General features: G+C 34.5%; 1 protein-coding gene across 4 annotated transcripts in view; it reads right to left on the bottom strand.

Moving 5' to 3' along the window:
- Positions 1-4,080: 4,080 nt before the first annotated feature.
- Positions 4,081-22,314, bottom strand: part of LOC110670703 (DNA gyrase subunit A, chloroplastic/mitochondrial) — a 66,532-nt gene continuing 48,298 nt past the window's right edge. Inside the window, exons 18-28 of one of the 4 annotated variants that reach the window (XM_058135093.1) lie at positions 14,564-14,689; positions 14,288-14,445; positions 8,774-8,855; positions 8,511-8,675; positions 8,331-8,432; positions 6,413-6,549; positions 5,758-5,875; positions 5,592-5,646; positions 5,395-5,491; positions 5,048-5,104; positions 4,081-4,636 (exon numbers count right to left, since the gene is read on the bottom strand). In XM_058135093.1, coding sequence (XP_057991076.1) covers positions 4,477-4,636; positions 5,048-5,104; positions 5,395-5,491; positions 5,592-5,646; positions 5,758-5,875; positions 6,413-6,549; positions 8,331-8,432; positions 8,511-8,675; positions 8,774-8,855; positions 14,288-14,445; positions 14,564-14,689 — 1,257 coding nt within the window. In that variant the 3' untranslated portion in view covers positions 4,081-4,476. Of the gene's footprint in view, positions 4,637-5,047; positions 5,105-5,394; positions 5,495-5,591; positions 5,647-5,757; positions 5,876-6,412; positions 6,550-8,330; positions 8,433-8,510; positions 8,676-8,773; positions 8,856-14,287; positions 14,446-14,563; positions 14,690-22,314 lie in introns of all 4 variants that reach the window. The other 3 variants (XM_058135091.1, XM_058135095.1, XM_058135094.1) reach the window with 3 other exon arrangements.

Here is a 22,314-nt window from a genome sequence, read left to right on the forward strand (position 1 = left end):
TCATGAAGGGTAAAATTCTGGTTTCTCGCGTTTCATATCGTATCGGATTTGTTGTACCAGATTGAAATAAATTTCACTTTCCGGTTTTGTTGTCATGCAAACAAAATTGAGAGAAGGAATATGAATGATGATTAAAAACCATGAACTTGAAACCTTGGGTAGCAACTTTTTTTAATTATTTCCAAAGCGTCTTTCAAATGCTAGGCCATTGCTATGCCACCCTTACCCGTCTACAGTGTAGCTGAGCAAGATATGCCACACAGTGTACCGAAACACCATATTTTATCCCAATCATTTTTATCCTTCCTTGATTTATTTCTTCATGGTTATGAAGTGCAATTTGTGAAATTTAACTCATTTAAGTCATTTATTGAAATTATAAATTCATTTGGGGTTTCAAAAATTTTATAGAAAATTCGGCGAAGTGCCGGCTAAAAATGGATAAAACAACTTTTCGGAACCTGTGAAAAACACTTCCAATACATTTCCAATCATTCTCAAAACTCCATTTGTATCAACATAATCTCAATATTCTCAATCATTTCTCACAATTTCTTCTATTTGACATTCATTCATTTCACATGATAATCATGTTCAAATCATCAATAAATACTAAATTTTCATTAATAAACACAAATTACAAATATTTTCATTAATACTAAAATATATTACATGAGTTTCAATTTATAATGAGAAAATAAAAGTTTAATTACAAAATACAAACAGTACTAAAATACCAAAATGGGACCTAGTGTCCTGCCAATGCACTGTGGTCTGTGAGGTGACACGGATACTATGCAGAACTGTGAACGGCCTCACTCAGTCTGTGGTCTACTAGGCTCTCTGTTCAAATCTTCAGTACCTACGTGTTGCAAAAGCGACGTGCTAAGCATAAAGCTTAGCGGTGCCAATAATAAAAGGAAATATAATATGCAAATAAAAGTAAAAATTTCCTAGTTATTGTGTTTATAAGAAATAAATAATTACTAACTTATTGTTTAGTCGAAGGCTAATTACATTTTATGATATTAACTCCTTCTAGCATTTTATTAATCATTTTCTTTATGATTTTGAGCTTCTTTATATTATTATAATCATTCTTGTTCTTTATCTTGATATTTAATTTCCTTACTTCCTTTAATAATCAATTCCATTTCATTTATACTTTTCCATGCCCAAGTAACCTATACAAATTGACCAGACTGGATAAACGGGTAAACTAGCACTGGGTACCAGATACCTTGAGCCGTCACACCATTGGTCACAATGTGTCTCCCGGTGTGTAGACAGAAAGGCTAATAAGCCATGAAAGCAATAAGGCATAAAGCCAAGTATAACATCATAATCAGTATAGCCATAGGCTATCATATCACAGAATGGCATGAAGCCATACGCAGTACTGCTATCAGAACTCTATTGACATGCCAACCTATCCAAACTAATCACACTAGGTCTACTAGGGCATATTACACTTTAATTATGTAGTTCTTTGCAATTGAAGTTCAAGTGTTACTATTCATTTCATTAGTCAACTAAAATATTGATTTTTTCATAGACAATAAGTATATTAGTTCTAATATCACTAACATACCATATTTTGCATTCTAAAATTGTTGGCATTGGTTGTCAATACTATTGCAAAGCTTAGTGTTGGTTATTTACAATTTTCAGATTTTAAGCACTAAGTTTACTATTCCATTGGTCATTTGTACAGTGAGAATTTGGCCAAAAGTTCTTCATCAAAGTTGTTCCTTATTGTGTCTAGTTACATTTCTTTTTTTGAATCACTCCATTTGGAGTTTTGTAGCTCAAGTTATGGGCTAAACACCATAACTGGCCGGATTGTAATTTTTCTAGAATTTCTGGGCAGAATCAATTCTGCAGTTTTTTATACACTGACTACAGATCAGTGTTTGGACATGTTATAGTCAAAATTTGGGTTTATTTTCTTCATGAAAGTTGTAGGTCTATGTCTCAGCTTTCTACTGGTAAAAATTCAGGTCAATTAGACATTTCTACATTGAGTTATGACCAAATGAATGAACATTATTCATTTGGTCATTTTGCCCAGGCAGAATATAAGTCAACCAGATTTGGTCAATTTTTAGGGCATCCTATGTTTAGTTTATGGACAGAGTTCCTTCACCAAAATTGTGTCATTATGTGTCTAATTTTATGTCTAATTGGCCTTATACCAATTGAACCTACACAACCCAAGTTATAGCTGCCTAAACATGCTGGACTCACATCCAGACCTGTAGGGCACTCAAGGCAGCACACCAAACCTCAAATCCAAAGCTACCATTCACTTCAATTCCTCATTATACACAGCTAAATGGTCACTAATTGACCATTAAAACTTCTATTCACCAATACATGAATAAAATCCTAACTTCATGCCTCAAACCCTAGTTTTAAAATGTTCATTCATGCACATACATCAATTAAACATACTAATTCATTATCACTCTACATATACACTTCAAACACCACCTCAAATCCATTTTAATCCATCAAAATAATCAGAACTACTTCCTCCCATAAAGTTGCCAAAATTTTGTAGAGGCCCAAACATGCACATATTTATTCAATTTTTCTCAATTTCCTAGCATAAATAATGTTACTAGCACAAAATCTAAAGAAAAAAAAAAAAAAGAAATAGGCACTAACCTCACTTGGTGACTTGACAACTTTACTTCTACTCCTTCTTTTTATTATCAATGGCTTTCTTATGAGGTGGGGAGAAATTTTAGTGAAGGCCAATTAGGGTTTTAAGGTGAGAAAAGCTTAAGAAACTATGCTTAAAAGAAAAGAAAAATAGTGGATTTGGTTAAGGGAGCTACGGCCATGGAGTGTAGGAGAAGAAGAAATGTTATTTTTATTTCATTTTAAGTCTTTTTAAATACATAATTATCTCTTGTTTGTTTGTTGAATTTCCATTGGCTACAAATTTAATTTTATTCATTTATGACATTATGCTTATGTCATAAATCAAATTAAACTTCATTTTCTTTTCTTTTCTTTTCTTTTCTACTCATTTTCAATTTAATTTTTAGCAATATTTATTCACATTTTGTCATAATAATTATTTACTTAACTGAACAAGTCGGCCAAAAATCATATCTGAAGACAAAATGACCAAAATGCCCTCCGTTTGGCTTATCGAGCCAAAATCATCTACACCGATCTAAAAATATTTTTTAGCATTTTCTTGACATTCTAATGCCATAGAAATCTTAATAACTCTTCTCTGGAGTCCCAAAAATTATTTTATGAATTTTCTTTCAAGTTTAGGACTCCTGGTTGCGAGGACCATAACTTCCCACTAGATTACCCATCACTAAGACACCGGCTCATTTAACTTGATTGTATTTTATTTTTAAAATTTTTCATATATTTTTCTTATTAATATTTGAATTAATTATGATTTCTCACTTTAGTCTAAATATTTTTCTAAACATTCTAGCTGTCCGAACTGACACCGATCACCTGAATAGTACAATATACGAAATTACTACACAGTTAGAGTGTTACAATTACCCCAAAGTTCAATGGCAGGTTTGTCCTTTTATTCCAATTTTATTTTATTGGATAGCTATCTCCAATTTAAATTCAACAATTAAAATTCGATTTGAATATTAAACAAGGTACTTTGAAATTTCTAAATTTTAAATTCTAATTTTCAAATTCAATATTTAAAATTCAAATTCTAAATCTAAATAACATAACATAAATTTAAAATTCAAATTATATCTCCAAAACATTAGCAGAAATGTCTTTCACCGGAACTCAAAATATAAGCACTCGTTCTTTAATACTGTCATCATTCAACTTATGGGCGTTGGTTGAAACTTCAATAATAATTTGGATAATTTTTGTAGCTCATCTTTTTACTGTGTTTCACTTCTTAAATAATTTTTTTGAAACAAAATTAAAATGTAAAAAATTTTTAGTAACAAATTGACATTAAAGAAGAGAAATGAAACAGAATAAAATTTAAGGATGGACTATAAAAATTACCCTTAATAATTTTGTTGGTTAAGTTTAGGGACATCTCAATCAATATCAGCATGTAGTATCTTAGATCAATATTTCGTGTTGTTCACTCAGTTTGCGTATCAAATGACAGTAGTTAAGAAATTTGAATCAAAGGTTACATCATGGGAAAGTCCGAATATTGAAAATAAATATTGTTCTACTCAGTATCAAACATGCCTTATGGTTGGATTTTGTGATCAGCTACGAGAAAAAGTCATCATCCCCAAGAGAAAAGTTTACAATGACTGAGAATTAACAGAAAGCAGTTACTACAGGGATCTGCATCTTTGTTGATTCTTCAACCTAATCTCCAACTGGGGGGATCACCCTCCATCTAAGTAGAGACAGGTGCTCTGAGTTCCAACAAAATTTACCCTCATTAGAATTTTGGATAGCACAAGACATTTTACAAGGCATGTACAAGAATTCCCAAAATTGTTATGATGCCTGGGAAAGGATAGTAGGTGCTTCAATTTCTGTTGCTGGTACATTTGATGTTGTATTGGCAATTGATTCCTTCGGCTCAGCCTCTGTTGCAGAAATCAAAGATGCAGATTGAATCTTGCCAGCATGCTCCAGGCGCATCAGAATAACCCCCCTGATATATATTGTATACATGTATGAGAGACTGATTTAGTTTCAAATTCAGAGACAAAAACCAACAATGCCACCATCATAATGGATTGATATGGCTCATTCAAAATAATGGAAGAAAATACTCAAAACTGTTGAGAAATCATTATAACATTTAACAGTTCAGATTTCAATTATTATCTTCTTAACTACAATTTTAGCTACACGAACATTACACAAAGCAGACACAAAGCAGGCAAACTTTTGCCCTAAACAATGCACAGATCTTCATAAACTAGCTCAAGCTACTTTGGGATTGATAATCGATTATGGAAGATCAATATTTTCTGAATCTAAACAAAATATCAACTTCACAGATATCAATGGATGCACATCAATAATTTGAAGCTGAAAGCATAACTAATAATTTTCACACCCGGGAAATCTTGCAGAATCCAATAAGTGAGGCGCTTCAAAGGCCCAAAGCTTTACCCTAAAAAGTTCAGATTTTGCCCATAAAAAAGAAAATGATAATGCCAAAGAAAACATGTGATCAAGGAAAAAATATTCCTCAGCTCAAGAAGTGCTCATCCATTTATAATAGTGATGCTGCTAGCAGTAAAACATGGGGGAAGCATTGGTACGGAGTATGCCGACATTGATACAAGTCAGCAACTAATGGCCCCATGTTTGCATAAAACATAAACCAAGAATAGAACAAGAAACAAAATACCAGATTGATAGGCATAAAAGTAAGCAAATAATATAATTTTTGTAATGTACCTTGCAAAGCGGGACTGTATTGAAATATCCCGAACTTTAATTCTATTTACAGTACCACTCTGGCTTACTAGAACCAATTGTTCATCACTTTCGCCATCTTCTGCAAGAGGAACAAAGGGACAGAAATTAGCATGAACATCCTAAAAGAAACAAAACATACTAGTAGATATAGTAAAAGCATCGCCATATAAAAATACCTGCCAATGAAAATCCAACAACAAAGACTGCTGCCAAGCGGTCCTCTGCAGAAAACTGCAAAAGAAAACACAGAAAATGTCAAACTGCAGAACTTAATTGGGCAAACAAATAACTCGGTCGAAGACAGAGGGAGAGAGATAGCAGATGATATGATAGCCATCATACCTTACAACCAATTAAACCAACTCTATTTAAAGGTGATAGTCGAAAACTACCAAGTGGAACCCGCTTTCCATAACCACTCTCAGACACGAATAACAACCATGGACCACTGCCTTTGTTGCTGTTGTCACAAAAATGAGAAACATACCTTTAAAATGGGCAGGACGAAGAGTACCATATTCATTGTGAACATTGCATTCATAACAGTTAAAGCAAAAATACAATAATCAACAGGGGTTATCACTGAAAGCAAATCAACACAAGGCTAAATTTGGATAAAGAGATTTGAAATTTTAAAAACTTTTATTACAAATAATGTCAAATGAAATTTAGATTCATAACAAAGATAAAAATATATGGTTAATCCAACTGTTATAGTGTGCATTAGAAATTATATCTTTTTAGCATGTATTTCAAAATCCATGCTTATATTACTTTAAATACATAATTATGAATTTAATATCAATTCAATGAATCTGCCGAACCAAAAGAAACCTATTACGCAAAGCAAATATCCAGGATGTTAAGAAATTAATGTTTATTTCAAATTCATGCTCATATTAGTTATAATCATGAATTTACTATCAATTCAATGAATCTGTCTAACCAAAAGAAACCTATTACGCAAAGCAAATATCCAGGATGTTTAAGAAATTACTGGCTCCTAGGATCTTCGAACACCCTCTCCAAGTCTCTTCGCATGGCAGCTGGTATTATGTCCATGCTTGCCATCTTATCTCCTTTCCTTAGTCTCATGGCCACTCCACCTCGGGTATTTCGGCTTAGTGATCGAATCTGATTTCAAAAAGTTAAAAACAAAGAGGATAATTTGACTATTTAAAAGGATACAAAATAACTAAGAAGGAATTTCTGAAAGTGTTGAATGTCCATTGGTTTGAAACACATTATGCAATTTGTATAAAAACAAAAAATCAAAGAAAGAGAGAACTATACTCACCTTCAGCTTGTTTAAAATTAAATAAAGCAAAGCCAAAACACATTAATACTCAGCACAACATAGTTCATTGAGACCCCTACTTTAGATGTTAAGGACTTTATTATAGCAAGAAATTTGACCAGGTGTAACACCAATAACAAATCTTGTACATCAACATGCCAGACATTGAGAGCAAAAAAAATGATAGGCCAAACCACGAGAGGGTTTTTTCCCCTTTTCTTAGTTACACACTATCTTAACCCTCAATAACGAAGCCAAAGAAACCAGCTTATCCCACAATAAATTAAATGGCATAACCTAGTTTCTAAAAGTAAAGGCATTCATTTCCATCCAAATACACAAGCAATTTCAAAGTACCTTATCCTCCTTTCTACCAACAAACCTTCTCTATTTTAAACCACCAAAAATCTCTAGAGTTCTTGGAGATGCCGAACTCTTCTCAAAACATCAAAAAGATCATTCCAAAAAGTGAAGGTTGTCTCGATGTAAAAACAGTTGACAATGACATTGACCATGTTCAGAACATATAATGGATAAATAACAAAGCACTATTATTTAGATTATGAAGAATTCCGGCTCAAACAAAAGCCCTTACCATAAGAAGTACCTTAGCTTTCCAAATATTTTATCAAAATGACTGTTCATCAGAAACTAGTTTATACTTTTAAATTGACCAAAAGCAACAAAAAAATTTGTGAAAAAGGAGCATAGAATGATGCATTCCACAATAAATTCTGATGCACAATCAATTTCAAGTCATTTACACTTTCCACTTGCTTTGTGCAATTCTTCCAAGTTCTAAATAGTCTTTTCTTCCACTCACTCCTTCACTCAAGACTCCTAGTAACAAGCAAAAGGAAAGAAATAAAAAGCTTTAGATACTCTTAACAAATGGGAAGGTTTTATAAGAGGCACATTACTCGTATCCTAAATTGATATGACACACCCCTCCTCACGCCGAAGCCTAAACACCTAAATATTGAAACACTTAATGAGTGGCCCACTATTAGTTGGAAGGCTCTGGTACCATATTGATAAAATGGAACGAGCCTAACTCCACCCAAAAGGCACTTTGTAAGGGGAGAATTCACCATCTTATATTAAGAGTTTTTGCCTTATACCCGGTCGATTTGGGACGACCCCCCCCCCCCCCCCCCCCCTTCACACCCAGGACTGGACATCTGGATCGTAAAGTTTGTAGGACTGGATATCGACGAATGGCCCAACATTGAGACAAGGATTGGCTCCAATACCCTCTTAAGAAATGAGCAAGGCCTAATTCACTCGCAAAAGGTAGCTCAAGGGAGGAGAAGTGCCCAAGACTTTATAAGGGGTAAATTACCCTATTCCAAACCGATGTGGGATATTAACAGATACAATAACAAGGAAAAGAGAGTTCTTTACTGGCCCATGTGAAAACTGCTAAAGATGGCCCTAGGTGAATCTCCATGTGATTTCATAAGCATCAACGAACTCAATTCAACTTAGCCTTTATCCCAAAAATTTGGGGTAAGCTATATGGATTCGCTTTCTCCACTCTACACGATTTTGGGTTAAATCCTCAGAAATGTATAAAAGCATCAACGAACATTACACAGAAAAATATCAGATAACATACATTGTCACAGGAACTTAGCATGACCATTCCATTTTGCGAAGCCATAGCAACAATATCATCATTTGTACAACAGCGAACCCATTTTAGTTCATCACCAGGAACCTGCAAAGTCGAGAATTTGAGCCTAACACCAAGGGAACATATTGAAATTCCAATGCAAGAAAAGAAAAGAGGACAAACCAATTGAATTGCTATTATTCCTGTGGAACGTATGGCTGAAAAAACATTCAGAGACACTTTCTTGATGTAACCATTGACTGTGAGCATTAATAGAAACTGATCTCCAGCAAAATCACTCACAGGAATAATGGAAGTTATTCTTTCACCATCAGATAAAGACAAGAACTGTCTCCAGCATGAAACATATATTGGCAACCTTAAGAGATGAATTAATAATGCTAGAGAGAGAGAGAGAGAGAGAGAGAGAGAAGGACAATTTATACCTGGACCAGTGGTGTGCCCGCAGCAGTCCTGGTGCATTCAGGAATTTTATAAGCACGGGCTGAGTACACAATTCCCCGATCACTGCAGGAACAAGTTGTCAGATAAACTAAAACCAAATGCTATGATGAGAATTCATTATCTAACAATAAACTACAGTTATAAATGTGAATGGCATTTTAATTAAATGGCAAATGTAATAACCTTAAAATCAAACCCCAATAGAAACTTAATTAAAGCGACCAAGTTCCTTTTTTATGGCAAAATTTTTGAGCCAAACACCATTTTATCAGACTCAGAAACGTGGTCTAGTTTTATGCTGCATGCACCTGGTGATGTCCCGTAAGCCATCAAAAAGGAATTTGATCTATACAGTTTTAACTTATAGTACCACATGGCATGGGAAAATGAGTTGAAAGACTACAAAGTAATCACAGTAACAGGAGTTGAGATATGCAAATGGAGGCAATAGATAAGTAAACAACCAAGTTCCCAATTCTTTATCACCCATACAACGAAAGCTAAAGGAAGATGCACAATGAGTGTTATCACACTTTTCAATGTTAATCTCCAAAAAAAAATGAATAACCATTAAAAACAGTCAAGAAACTACTCAATCTAAAAGCTTAAACTTGTAGTTGAGGACTCCAAGAATAGTTTGATATCTTGTTATGTAACAGAGTTCCCAAGACCCCAAGTTACACAAGAAGAAGAAAGAAAGGGAAGAAGAACATAGGGAGAAGCAGAACAGAGAGAATATCGAAAAAGAAGTGAAGAGATAGAGAGAGAAAGAAGTGGAAAGAGAAAAAGAGAATTAGAGAGAGAAGGAATTATTGTATTATTGAATTCTTGACTGCCCCCAATCAGTTACAATGTTCCCCTATTTAGACAATATATTTTCCTATAAATTCCCATAGTTCCTGTTCTCCTTATCATCATAACATTCCCCACTTCTTCATATCATTCTTGTCCTCAAGAATGAATATTAAAAGTTTCCCATGAATAAAAGAAAGTTCAGTGCAAACATCTAGAATGCTAAGGTCGAAGCTGCACTTGAATGCTAGGACTGAATTGGTATAGGCATTCTATCTGAACAGATTTCCCCTCAAATTGGAATGTTGGAATGCTGGAAATGTTCTGCAAATATTCTCTTACAACAATCATCCATCGTACCTTCTCCCTCCAATGACCAAATTTCAATTTCATTTTGTTTCTTTGCCATTTCTCATACTCATCTTCTTTGAGAAGCACAATCTCAGAGGAACCCCACTCAAAATCATAACAATGAAATTCAAAATCTACCTCTTCATCAACCTTAATTACCATCGAGTCATCCAGGTTATGCCATGAGTTTGGAAAGGACCTTATGTAGCAAAGTTAATGCCCAAAAGTGAGTAAAACTTGGTCAGTTTTTGGCACCTCCTCTGGAGTTTAAACATTATCTCCCTGTCTTCTTCTGAAGTCACCAGCTCAGACAACATTCCATCTAACTTATCAGCAGTGAAAATCATGATGGACTGCTTTTGTGGAATATCATGACCCACGTATTCAAACTTCAGGTTAGGGATATGAGCCTTAACATCCAAAACTTGGCTGCAAGACACTTCTAAATTTTCTTCCTCAATAGCAAGTGAAGCATGAATTTCCATTTGCTCCTCATCTACGTTCAGTAGCTCACGTCAAACTTTTCTATATTGGGATCCTCCTCTACTATGTCCACATCCTTAATGGGCACTTGCCCCTCTATTTCAAATTTCTCCATTTTCTCTTGAAACGATACCTCCACTTCTCCCATATTTTATCCAAACTGATGCAGAAGCATCCATATTTTCTATATAGGGATTTCAGTTTTTTTTGTTTTTTTGTTTTTCTTCTTTATGCAATTTAGGATTTCTATTACTCCATTAATTAGGAATATTTTTCCATCTAAGATTAGGATTGTCCTAACTAGTTCAGCAGTAATTAATTTTTGTATTTATCATACTTTTCAATTCAGAATTTTAATTCACAGTTTATCTTTAAACCTAATAACTCTATCGTTCCAATCACAATCACCCTATTCTAATCCTAATTGTTGAGATCCAATTGCCCCAAGTCTCCCACTACATCACAGCCTCTCCTTGTATCGTTTAAATGCCCTATCAACAATTTCACAAATGCCCTATTCCAAATCTCTCATTTTCATTCCCGAGTTTGCTCTTCCATAATCAGAAAATAGAAAGAACAGTTTAGGAAGAATCAAGATTTCAAGAACAGGATTTGAACCCAGAAATTATATTTGGAACCCCAAAACAAAGTCTAAGAGCTAGAAATGGAAAGAATTAAGGGAAACACTAGAGCATAGATCCTAACAGATCAAGAAAGAAGAATTGGGAAGAGGAATAGAGAGAAACTGAAGAATTAGAGGAAGAAGATATAGAAAGAGGCTGAGAAATAGAAAATTTGAAGAAAGAAGAGATTTTATTTCAGGTAATTCTTGGAATTTAAAGAAGAAAGAATAAAGAAGAAGAATAGGGTTTTGTCAAGAAGAAGAAACAGAGCAAGAAACAGAAGGGAAATAAAGGGAAGAAAATTTAGGGAAAGAAGGAAGAAAAATTAGAGGAAGAAGGGAAAGAAATTTCAGGGAACAAGGAAGAAGAAGAATAGAAGGAGAAACCTGTAACCCTGGAATTTTCGAAGTCTCCCATTGATTTGCTCAGGATTGCGACTCCAAAAGACAAGGATTGGAAGCAAACCCAGCTCAGAACGGAGCCCTGATACCAACTGTTACATGACATAATTCCCAAGACCCAAACATGCAGAAGAAGAAGAAAGGGAGGGAAGAAGAGAGGAGAAGCAGAACAGAGAGAATATCGAGAAAGAAGGGAAGAAAGAGAGAGAGAGAGAGAGAGAAGTAGAGAGACAGAAAGAATTAGAGAGAGAAGGAATTACTGTATTATTGAATCCTTGACTGACCCAAATTAGCTACAATGCTCTCCAATTTAAACAATATATTGTCCTATACATTCCCACAGCTCCTATTCCCCTGATCATCATAATATATCTCTAACACCCTCGCACACAAATGTCATGCCCACTAGGCTTGAAACGCAAACAATCACATGCCCACTTTGACTTGTGATGAAATATTTAATTAATAGGGGTTGCAAGGATTCAAACTCTAAATCTTTTAATCTGAGAGGCTATGATATCATATCAAGACACCACTCAATTTAAAAGCTTAAACCTGCAGGTGAGGGCTCCAAGAATAGTTTTGAAAATAAAAAAGGAGAATATTAAGAATGAAATTAGTATAAATACTATTACACAAAGAACTAAGCATGGTATGTTTACACAATTACAAGCACATTTACAGGTAAAATCACAGCACATAAACACAGCCCTTAATCACTCAATCACATTATAGCTAGTATTCTAACACAAGCAAACAAAAACATGCCTTCACGAAATATGAAAAGAAAAAGAGGCATAAATGAAATGAATATAAAGATTAGAGCAAATCCGTACTGAAGGATTACTAAGGATTCAAAGTATCAAGCAAATCCATAATCAGGGATTACTAGGGGTTCAAAGTCTCAAGCTGCGAAGTCAATGCATTCAAATTTTCTTTTTACTTGGTGGAAAAAGATGAATGTTAGGAATGCATCTAAAACAACCAACTGATCACTTGCATGATTCTAACACTGACATCCCAAAATGGACAACCACAAACAAAAGCAACATTCATCATTACTGCTATTCAATTGGGGTAAAGCCATCAGCATATACCTTTTCCGGATGAGCAAAGCCCTCAAGAAATACAACATGCAAAAGGAAGTGAGTGTACAAATAATAATAGGTAAATACAAAAGCACAAATGGGGGCTTTCGTAGAAAAAGCACACTTAAATATTGAAAACTAGAGGCCTTTCAAATATTTTATACCACTAGACTATCCTTAAAAAAACATAATAATAATAATAATAATAATAATAATAATAATAATAATAATAATAATAATAATAATACATGCCATATTAAATTAACAAAATAACATGACAAAACTTGCATCACAAAGTAGAGAACAAAAGCTGAGAGATATGATATCATAGCAATTGTTAATATTTATGTCAACAAATAATTTCCCCATTTTCAAAACCAATTGATTCCCAACTAGTTTGGGATTAAGGTTTAGCTGCTATTGTTGTTGCTATTACAAAACCACATCATGATGCATTCTTCAATTATGATCACTATAGCCTATTTTATGTTCACTGTTATGATTAATCAAGTTTTGTTTTTTTCAGTACACAATTTGATGTCCATGTATGTTTGTCATGATTATGCAACAACTATGTGTGCGAGTCAAGAACACTAACAGTAATAAAAAAAATGGCAACACAAAATCATAGTACATACGAAAAGGTACCTATAAATTATAATACTACTAAAACACTCTCTTAAACTTCTATTAGCCTAAGATTTAATAATAATGTGTATAATTTCGGATTTTTTTAAGTATGCATGAATGAATAGTATACATTGTTTATACAACAACAACAACTTTACGGTCTTCAATTAAAATATGCACATACTTTTATGTATGCATATGCAACAAAAATAAAATGAACATTTATGTAAGGGCAATTAGATGTAAAAGGCCAAACATTTGCATTAATTTGCAATTATAGCCAGACGTTCTAATTTTGGATCACAAATTCCAACCTTTGAGATTGTGTGCAATTACAGCCAAAGCCTCAATTTCATTTAGAGAAAATTAAGTTTTGTCCACTAAACTTACAGTTATAGTAACCAAATAACCTAAAGAGATTTTGTACTTTAGTAATTAAGCTAATTGATTGTTTTAAAAATTATGACCACATTAATCAAAAGAATTATCAACTCATTCGAAACATATATAGATGGATTTTTATAAATTGGGTAATCAAAGTTAAAGTTTAGGGCGTTTGGTCACTATAATTATAAGTTTAGTAGGCAAATTTAAAATTTCCTAAATCAATTTTGGTCTTTGGCTATATTTGCACCCAAACTTAAAGGTTGGGAGTTGTAATCCAAAATTAAAACATTTGACAATAATTGCAAATTACCACAAACGTTTAGCCTTTTATATCCAATTGGCCCATATGTAAATATATGTCTATGCACTAAATGTTTAAATTGACTAAAGCTCAAAGAAAACATAATTGTTGTCAATGTAAAGCATGAATATTAATTAACATCATTTTTATTTTAATATATTCATCATAATAATAATGTAATCATCACAATAATATTACATTCACATGTTATAATTATCATTGAGAACACATGCGAGACATGTGACAAAGGTCTAGTGACGTTTACAAGTATAGTTAAATACTTGATTAACGACAACTCTTACATCATCACAAAAGAAATTAAAAACAAAACTAAAGCATCACAAAAGCAAAATGACAAAACCAGGATACATGATATATACAGTTCATGAACATGTTCAAAACAAACAAGAGTAGAATGAACAAAGCATGAAATAAGTACCTAAAGTATAGCACATGGTCGTGTGCACGACAGACAATAGAGTCAGACATTGCATCATTGAGTCTCAGTTTTCCAACAGATTTACCAACTGTTCCACGATTTTGAAGATTAAAGGTATCGGGCTTCATTCTCTTCACATAACCTTTTTCACTAATGGCCTGAAAATTAAATGAGAAAGAGGTTGTTCCTAAGGAGTCCAACAAAAACAAAATAAGTGTATATACCAACACTTAAATATGATGCAAACAGGCTCACTTAAACAACAATGACAAGTACCAAAAGCATTTCTTCATTTAAAATAACATCTATATCTTCAAGTTCACCACTATTTGATTCCTCCAGCAACGAACGCCTTTGAGTGGAGAACTTATTCTTCAACTCAACAACTTCTTGTTCTATTAACTGTTGCATGAAATAAAGGCATCAATTAGAATATGGATCAAAACTTCAAAAAACATTTTTAGAATCACCATATTTTGCCATAGTAACTATGAATATAAAAGGGTAAATAAAAGTGATTAGATTGCAACATTGACTTGGCTAGTCATTTTGATATGTAAAGCAATCTAATCACTTTTATAAATCCGGATTAAAATGAATAAAATTATAATTTGACCAACACTCTCTCCAAGTTTAACATGACATCAGAGCTCAGACTGGATTGTGAGTTTCAGCCGCCTACCCATAAGGCTGTATAATTGGGCCAGTATTCGGTTAAAAATACAAATTAATTATCAAATAACAATCATGTGGTTGGTTGTAGTTGCACTCGAGGGGGGCGCAATGAGATTATAAAATACCACATCTGGAAAGTATGAATATAAAAGGGTAAAGGAAAGTGATTAGATTACAATATTGACTTGACTAATCATTTTGATTTGTAAAGCAATCTAATCACTTATATAATCCTGAATTAAAATGAATTAAATTGTAATTTGACTAACACTCTTTCCAAATTTAACAGTAACAGGAGCAAAATAACTATATCATTTGACACATGGACTGAGTTGATGTAACACAAAAGGATATCACCAACCACCATAGCTTTTTAAACCTTTACAATGACAGTTGGGCAAGATGAAGTTCACAAACAGATAATATCCAAATTTTAGAGTGGGGCAATACTAGGGCATGGGCATTGGATGATGCTATGCACCCCACAGCTTGGCTAAAAAAGATCTAATATTGTATACAGTTGCATAAATAATGTGTCCATAAAGTTTCAGCATTATATACCTAAACACAAGTAATCCCATGAAATAATTGATATTGTAATTAAATGATCAGTCATCTACACAGCTATTACAAAAACAATCAGTTTGTTGAGTTTCCAATTATACAAACCAGCTTTAAGTTGAATCCACAGTTAATTAGAACGCGTTTCACTATGGTACACAATACAACAATGGGAACATTGTATCATGCATATATGTGTAAGTTAAACAGTTGTTACGTAGTCCCATAACATTTTCGACAATCCACATCTTTGCCAATTCACTCTTGGAGTTACAGCTCATGTTATGGATTCAGGACATGAGATGAAGGATAGCAACGCCAGCCCACGAATGACGGATTTAGGCCCAAGACCATTACAAGGAGACTGTAGAAAGAAGGATGGAAGCATTCTAGAAAACCAACAACTGGAAGGAAATGGCAATAGCTTCGGGAAACGGGAATTAGTTCGGCGAAATCATGGAGAGAGCTGTTGGACATGGGTAGGACCATGTGAAAAGCAAATTATAAATACAAGAGAAAATAATGCGCGCGCGGGGAGGGGAGGGGGAGGGGGGGGGGGTGGTGTGGGGTGGGCTTTGGAGAATATTCTTTCTAATTGGCAATTTACTGGGCTAGGAGCTTGTCTCCAGGCGTTGTTATTTTGCATTGTTCTTCGGCATATTCGCTTGCGCCAAAGATTTTCGTACTAGAGATCTTCTAGTGTTATTTCTTCTATTAGTGTATTTCTTAATTAAGGGAGTGTATTGCTACATGTTATGGAAAGTCAATTACTATATTATTTCTCTGTATATTCTGTATTCTGTATTCCTATTTAGGATTTCTTCCTAATTAGTAGAACACAATTATAGGAATCAATTGTATATATATATATATATATATATATATATATATATATATACACACACCCATGTACAGATTAATTGAAATTAAGGAGAATCATCTCTTTCTACATGGTATCAGAGCAGGTCATCTATCTAGGATGACTATTTGTTCTCACCACCCAGCTCAGGAGAGATCTTGGCCGCCGACCGGCCGTTTCGACTCCGATCAACATCGTCGGCGTCGCCTCAACCCCCTCATTCCACCACTGTGTGCTGTTGCCTGATCCAGTACACCATTAAAGGACTTCTGAGGTTTGGCTCTCAGATCCTATTTCGGTATTTGCTTGATTTGTGATTTTGAGTTATTTTGCTGCTGTAAGCACTTTGCATTGGCGTTTCGGTTAGTTTTCTTTGTTTCAACAAATGGCAGACAATAAGAATGTTATTTCTGATGTGATTCCGGTGATGACTAAGATCACGGAACACAAACTTAATGGTTCGAATTACCTGGAGTGGAGTAAGACTGTTAGGGTCTCTTTGCGTAGCATTGATAAAGATGATCACCTTACTAAAGATCCACCTATTGATGATACACGACAAACTTGGCTAAGGGAGAATGCTTGGTTGTTTTTGCAGCTTCGAAACTCGATTCACAATGAGGTAATTAGTTTAATTAATCACTGTGAATTTGTTAAGGAATTGATGGATTACTTAGATTTTTTGTATTCTGATAAAGGGAATATTTCCCGTATTTATGATGTTTGTAAGGCATTCTACCGTGCTGGGAAAGAGGATAAGTCTCTCATGGCTTATTTTATGGATTTTAAACGGGTATATAAGGAACCTAATGTATTGTTGCCTTTTAGTCCTGATGTGAAAGTTCAGCAGGCCCGACGGGAGCAACTGACTGTTATGAATTTTCTTGCAAGCCTTCCTTCAGAGTATGAGACTGCTAAATCTCATATTCTCTCCAGTTCTGAGATTTCCTCTTTGCATGAAATGTTCACACGGGTCCTTCGTACAGAGAGTACCCAATCTTCACAGCCTGCCAATAGTGCTCTTATTAGCCATAATCCAAATAGACAACAGGGTAATAGAAAAGGAAGTAGAGAAGGAATTACAGGCAACAGAAGTAATTAGCGTAATGGAGAGGCTATTTCTAATTAGGACTCAAGAGGAGTCATTTCTTATTATTCCTATGAGCCTGGCCATACAAAATATAATTGTCCGTAACTTCAGAGGAAAAATCAGCGATCACAGATGGCAAATATGGCAGCAGAGGATTCTACAGTATCTTTCTCTGAGAAAACTATTTTGATATTTGCAGAAGATTTTGCACAGTTTTCCCAGTATTAGGAATCGCTAAAGCCTACCAGTTTCCGTCCCTGCGATCGCTGAGTCAGGTAAATCCACTACATGCCTTGTATCTTCCTCATCCAAATGGGTTATTGATTCTGGTGCGACAAATCACATGACAGGTAATTCTAGTCTTCTATCTGCTTTTCAGTCTAATCTCACTTCCTCTACTCTTACTTTAGCTGATGGTTCTACTTCTTGTGTCATGGGTTCTGGAATTGCGAATCCAACTTTATCAATTTCTTTGTCATCTGTTTTGTGTCTACCAAAATTCTCTTTTAATCTACTTTCTATTGGTAAACTTACTCGTAACTTAAATTGTTCTGTTTCTTTTTCTTCTGACCAGTGTTTGTTTCAGGATCTTACGACGAAGCAGATTATTGGTAGAGGACGTGAGTCAGGTAGTCTCTGCATTTTGGAAAATCATGTACCGCGGTCGCTTGTTTGCTCCAGTACCTTAACACCTCTTGAAGCTCATTGTAGATTGGGACATCCTTCTTTGTCTACCATGAAGAAGTTGTGTCCTCATTTTCAGTCTTTATCAGTACTAGAATGTGAGTCATGTCAATTTGCAAAACATCATCGTTTGCCTTCTGTGTCTAGAGTCAATAAACAGGCTTCATCCCTTTTTGAGTTAGTTCATTCTGATGTTTGAGGTCCTTGTTCTGCTACTTCTAAAACTGGATTTCGTTATTTTGTTACTTTTGTTGATGATTACTCTCGTGTTACCTGATTATATTTAATAAAGAATCGTTCCGAGTTGTTTTCTATCTTTTGTGCCTTTTGTAATGAAATCAAAACTCAATTTAATATTTCTATGCGCATATTAAAAAGTGACAATGCCAAAGAATACTTTTCAGCACAATTTCAGTCTTATATGACAGAAAATGACATTCTTCATCAGTCTTCCTGTGTGGATGCCCCATCCCAAAATGGCGTGACCGAAAGAAAAAATCGGCATCTTCTTGAGGTAACTCATGCTCTTCTTTTTCAGATGAAAGTTCCTAAACACTTTTGGGCGGATACAGTTTCTACGGCATGTTTTTTTATCAATCGTATGCCGTCGTCTGTTTTTTAATAGGGATATTCCTTATACTGCTTTGTTTACTATAAAATCTTTGTTCCCTGTTGAACCCCGTATTTTTTGTTGTACCTGTTTTGTGTTCGTCCACAGGTTACTAAATTGGATCCAAAGTCTCTCAAATGTGTCTTCCTTGGGTACTCTCGGCTCCAAAAAAGGTACCGCTATTTCTCTCCTACTCTTAATCGTTATCTTGTTTCTGCAGATGTCACATTTTTTTAGTCCACTCCATATAAGAGTCAAGGGGAGGAGAATGATCTCTTAATATATACTGTCCAACCAATGTCTAGTCCTCTCCCACAGCCTGTTCCTTCAGTCTCTAGACCGACTCGACCTCCCGTTGTTCATGTTTATTCCAGGAGATTGGAGATTCCTGACTCAGATCCTCCACCAGCTACTTCGTTGGGAGATCCTGTACCCCATACTGATCATGATTCTGATCTAGACTTACCTCCCTGCCAGCGAAATTGTGGTGTGATAATCAAGCTGCTCTCCAAATTGCTTCTAATCCGGTGTTTCATGAGCGGATCAAACATATTGAGATTGATTGTCACTTTGTTCGTGAAAAAAATCAACAGAAAATCATCTCAACAGGACACATCAAAACTGGAGAGCCGTTAGGAGATATTTTCACAAAAGCTCTGAATGGAGCTAGGATTGACTACATTTGTAACAAGTTGGGCATGATTAACATCTATACTCCAACTTGAGGGGGAGTGTTATGGAAAGTCAATCATTATATTATTTCTCTGCATATTCTGTATTCTGTATTCCTATTTAGGATTTCTTCCTAATTAGTAGAACACAATTATAGGAATCAATTGTATATATATACCCATGTACAGATTAATTGAAATTAAGGAGAATCACCTCTTTTTACACTACAAGGCTACAAAGTTGCTGTAATATTGAAACTCTATTATAAGAATCAATTAAACTCTCTTTCAACAATTCCTTCTCTCACCCTCCATTTATTTGTTCCCAACTCTATCAGCTCCAGTCGTGCAAGTAGTGCATGCTTATTTAAGTAAATCGGATAATTAAAGATTTACCACCAAAATAGTTTTTAAAACTAAACATTTAATTAAATAATAATTTAAAACCAAACTATTGTATCACAAACATAACACTCATTATATATACAGGGGATTCTATGAACAAATCTGTTGGAATCACATTAATTTACGGATGTAATCTTTAGGAAATTATTTTTAGGAGATAATTTAGGAATTTTTTTATTTATCAACTCCCTATTATAAAATTCTTTCTTGCATATAAATTGTCTTATGTGCTCTAACAATATTATTGAGACACAGAAAATATTCTCCAAATCACTGTCTAACATGGTATCAGAGCATTCGATTCATTAGTACGGCTTTAGTACCATTCATCGGCATTATTCACTGACACTGTTTACGGGTACTATTCATAGTGTGTGGACCTATTTTCTGGCTTTTTTCCAACTGCTGGTCGTATACCACGCCTTTACCGAGACCTTGCTTTCAATTTGGTTTGCTATTTTTTGTTTTTCGATACCCATTTTTTCAAGCACTGTTTCAGTAGTTTTTCTTTTCCTCTTGATTTAAGCTAGCTGATGGAAAGAAGATTGCTTCTAAAACAAAATTTGTTTTATCAATGACAACCCTACTCTACAAGTAAGTCCTGTAAAGCTTGATGGAATAAATCACCTAGCACGGTCTAGATCCTACCCCTTGTTTACTTAAGCTAGAGGACTACATGTGTATCTTACCGGAGATAAACTAAAACTGAAGAATACTAGTTCTACCTACAGTCAATGGGAATCTGAAAACTGACTCGTGATGCAACCTCAAATTGTGGGTATTTGTTGTTAAAAAGTGCAACTACTATTTGGACTGTTGTTTCTCAAACTTATTCTCGAGTTGGCAATGATACACACGTGTATGAGTTGAGAAATAAAGTTCACAGTACAAAGTAAGGGGAGATGACTATTTCTCAATACTTTGCTAAACTAAGTCGCTTATGGTAGGAATTGGATTACCATAAGAACTTTCATGCCACATGTGCAAGTGATGCAGTTAAGTTTCAAAAGTTGATTGGGAAAGAGCAGATCTATGACATTCTTGCTAGGCTGAATATAGAATATGACGAGTTTTGGGTGCAAGTACTTGGCAATGATCCTCTAACATCCTTAGGGCAAACTTATTCTTATATTCAACAAGAGGAGAGCAGAAGAGTCATGGTCCATGCTACACCTATTGACAAATCAGAACTTATTGCTGATGCCTCTACGGAACAATCACATTCACATAGCTCTAGACCATCAAACAAAGATCAATTGCACTGTGACTACTGTGGAAAATCCCCGCACACCACGAAACACTGCTAGGAAATGTATGGCCACCCAACTAAGGGGCGTGAAGGAAAAAAAAATTGGATTCAACAAGAACACAAGCAAAATGCATTTGACTTGACTAATCATTTTGATATGTAAAGTAACTCAATCACTTATATAAGCCCATAATAAATGAATTAATATATAATTTGCCCAGCACTCTCCAAATTTAATATGGTATCAAAGTCCGAATTGGGTTACCGGTTTCATCTACCCATAAGGTTGTATAATTAGGTGCGAGTTAAATATTAACTAATTATCAAGTAACAATCATGTGGTTATACTTGAAGGAAAAATGTTAGGATTACATATCCCACATCGAAAAAATAAAAAAATTAAAGGGTGAATATAAATGGATGGATTGCAACATTGACTTGGCTAATCATTTTAATGTATAAAGTAACTCAATCACTTATATAAGCCAGATTAAAATGAATTAATACGTAATTTGCCCAGAACTCTCACCAAATTAACAATCTGTCAAAGAAAGTATATACTAGATCCTCTAGGAGAAACAAGTGTGCCGAGCTATAAAAAAGCAGAGTCTCGTACTGAGGTAAATCATAGATTGCAAGCTAAAATTGGAGAATCAATGGATTTTGAGACATATCAGAAGTTAGTTGGCATATTGATTTGTCTTTCACACACTTGACCTGAAATAGCCTATGCAATGACTCTAGTGAGCTAGTCTATACATTACCCTTGTGAACCCTATTTAGAAGTTGTTTTCCGCATTTTGAGATCTAAAATCTACCCCTTGGAAAATGACTACTTTTCTCAAAGTATGGACAACTTCAACTAAAAGTCTTTGTAGATACAAATTAGGCTGAATCTCTTCACAATAAGAGATCAACATCAAGTTATTGTATCTTTATTAGTGGTAATCAAGTCACTTGGAGAAACAAATAACAAAATGTGATAACTAAATCTAGTGCAGAAGCTGAATACAGAGCCATGGCTCAAGGTGTCTTTGAATTGCTATAATTGTAGAAGTTGACGGAAGAAATGAAACTGTCAAGAACAAATGATTTATATTTGTTCTGTGATAATAAAGCCGCTATTAGTATAGTTCACAATCCAGTTCAGTATGATCAAACCAAACATATAGAGATTAACCAACACTTTATTATAAAAGAGAAAATTGTGGACGGATCATTGA

This window comes from Hevea brasiliensis, chromosome 14 (genome assembly GCF_030052815.1).
Source record: "Hevea brasiliensis isolate MT/VB/25A 57/8 chromosome 14, ASM3005281v1, whole genome shotgun sequence".
NCBI classification, from domain to species: domain Eukaryota; kingdom Viridiplantae; phylum Streptophyta; class Magnoliopsida; order Malpighiales; family Euphorbiaceae; genus Hevea; species Hevea brasiliensis.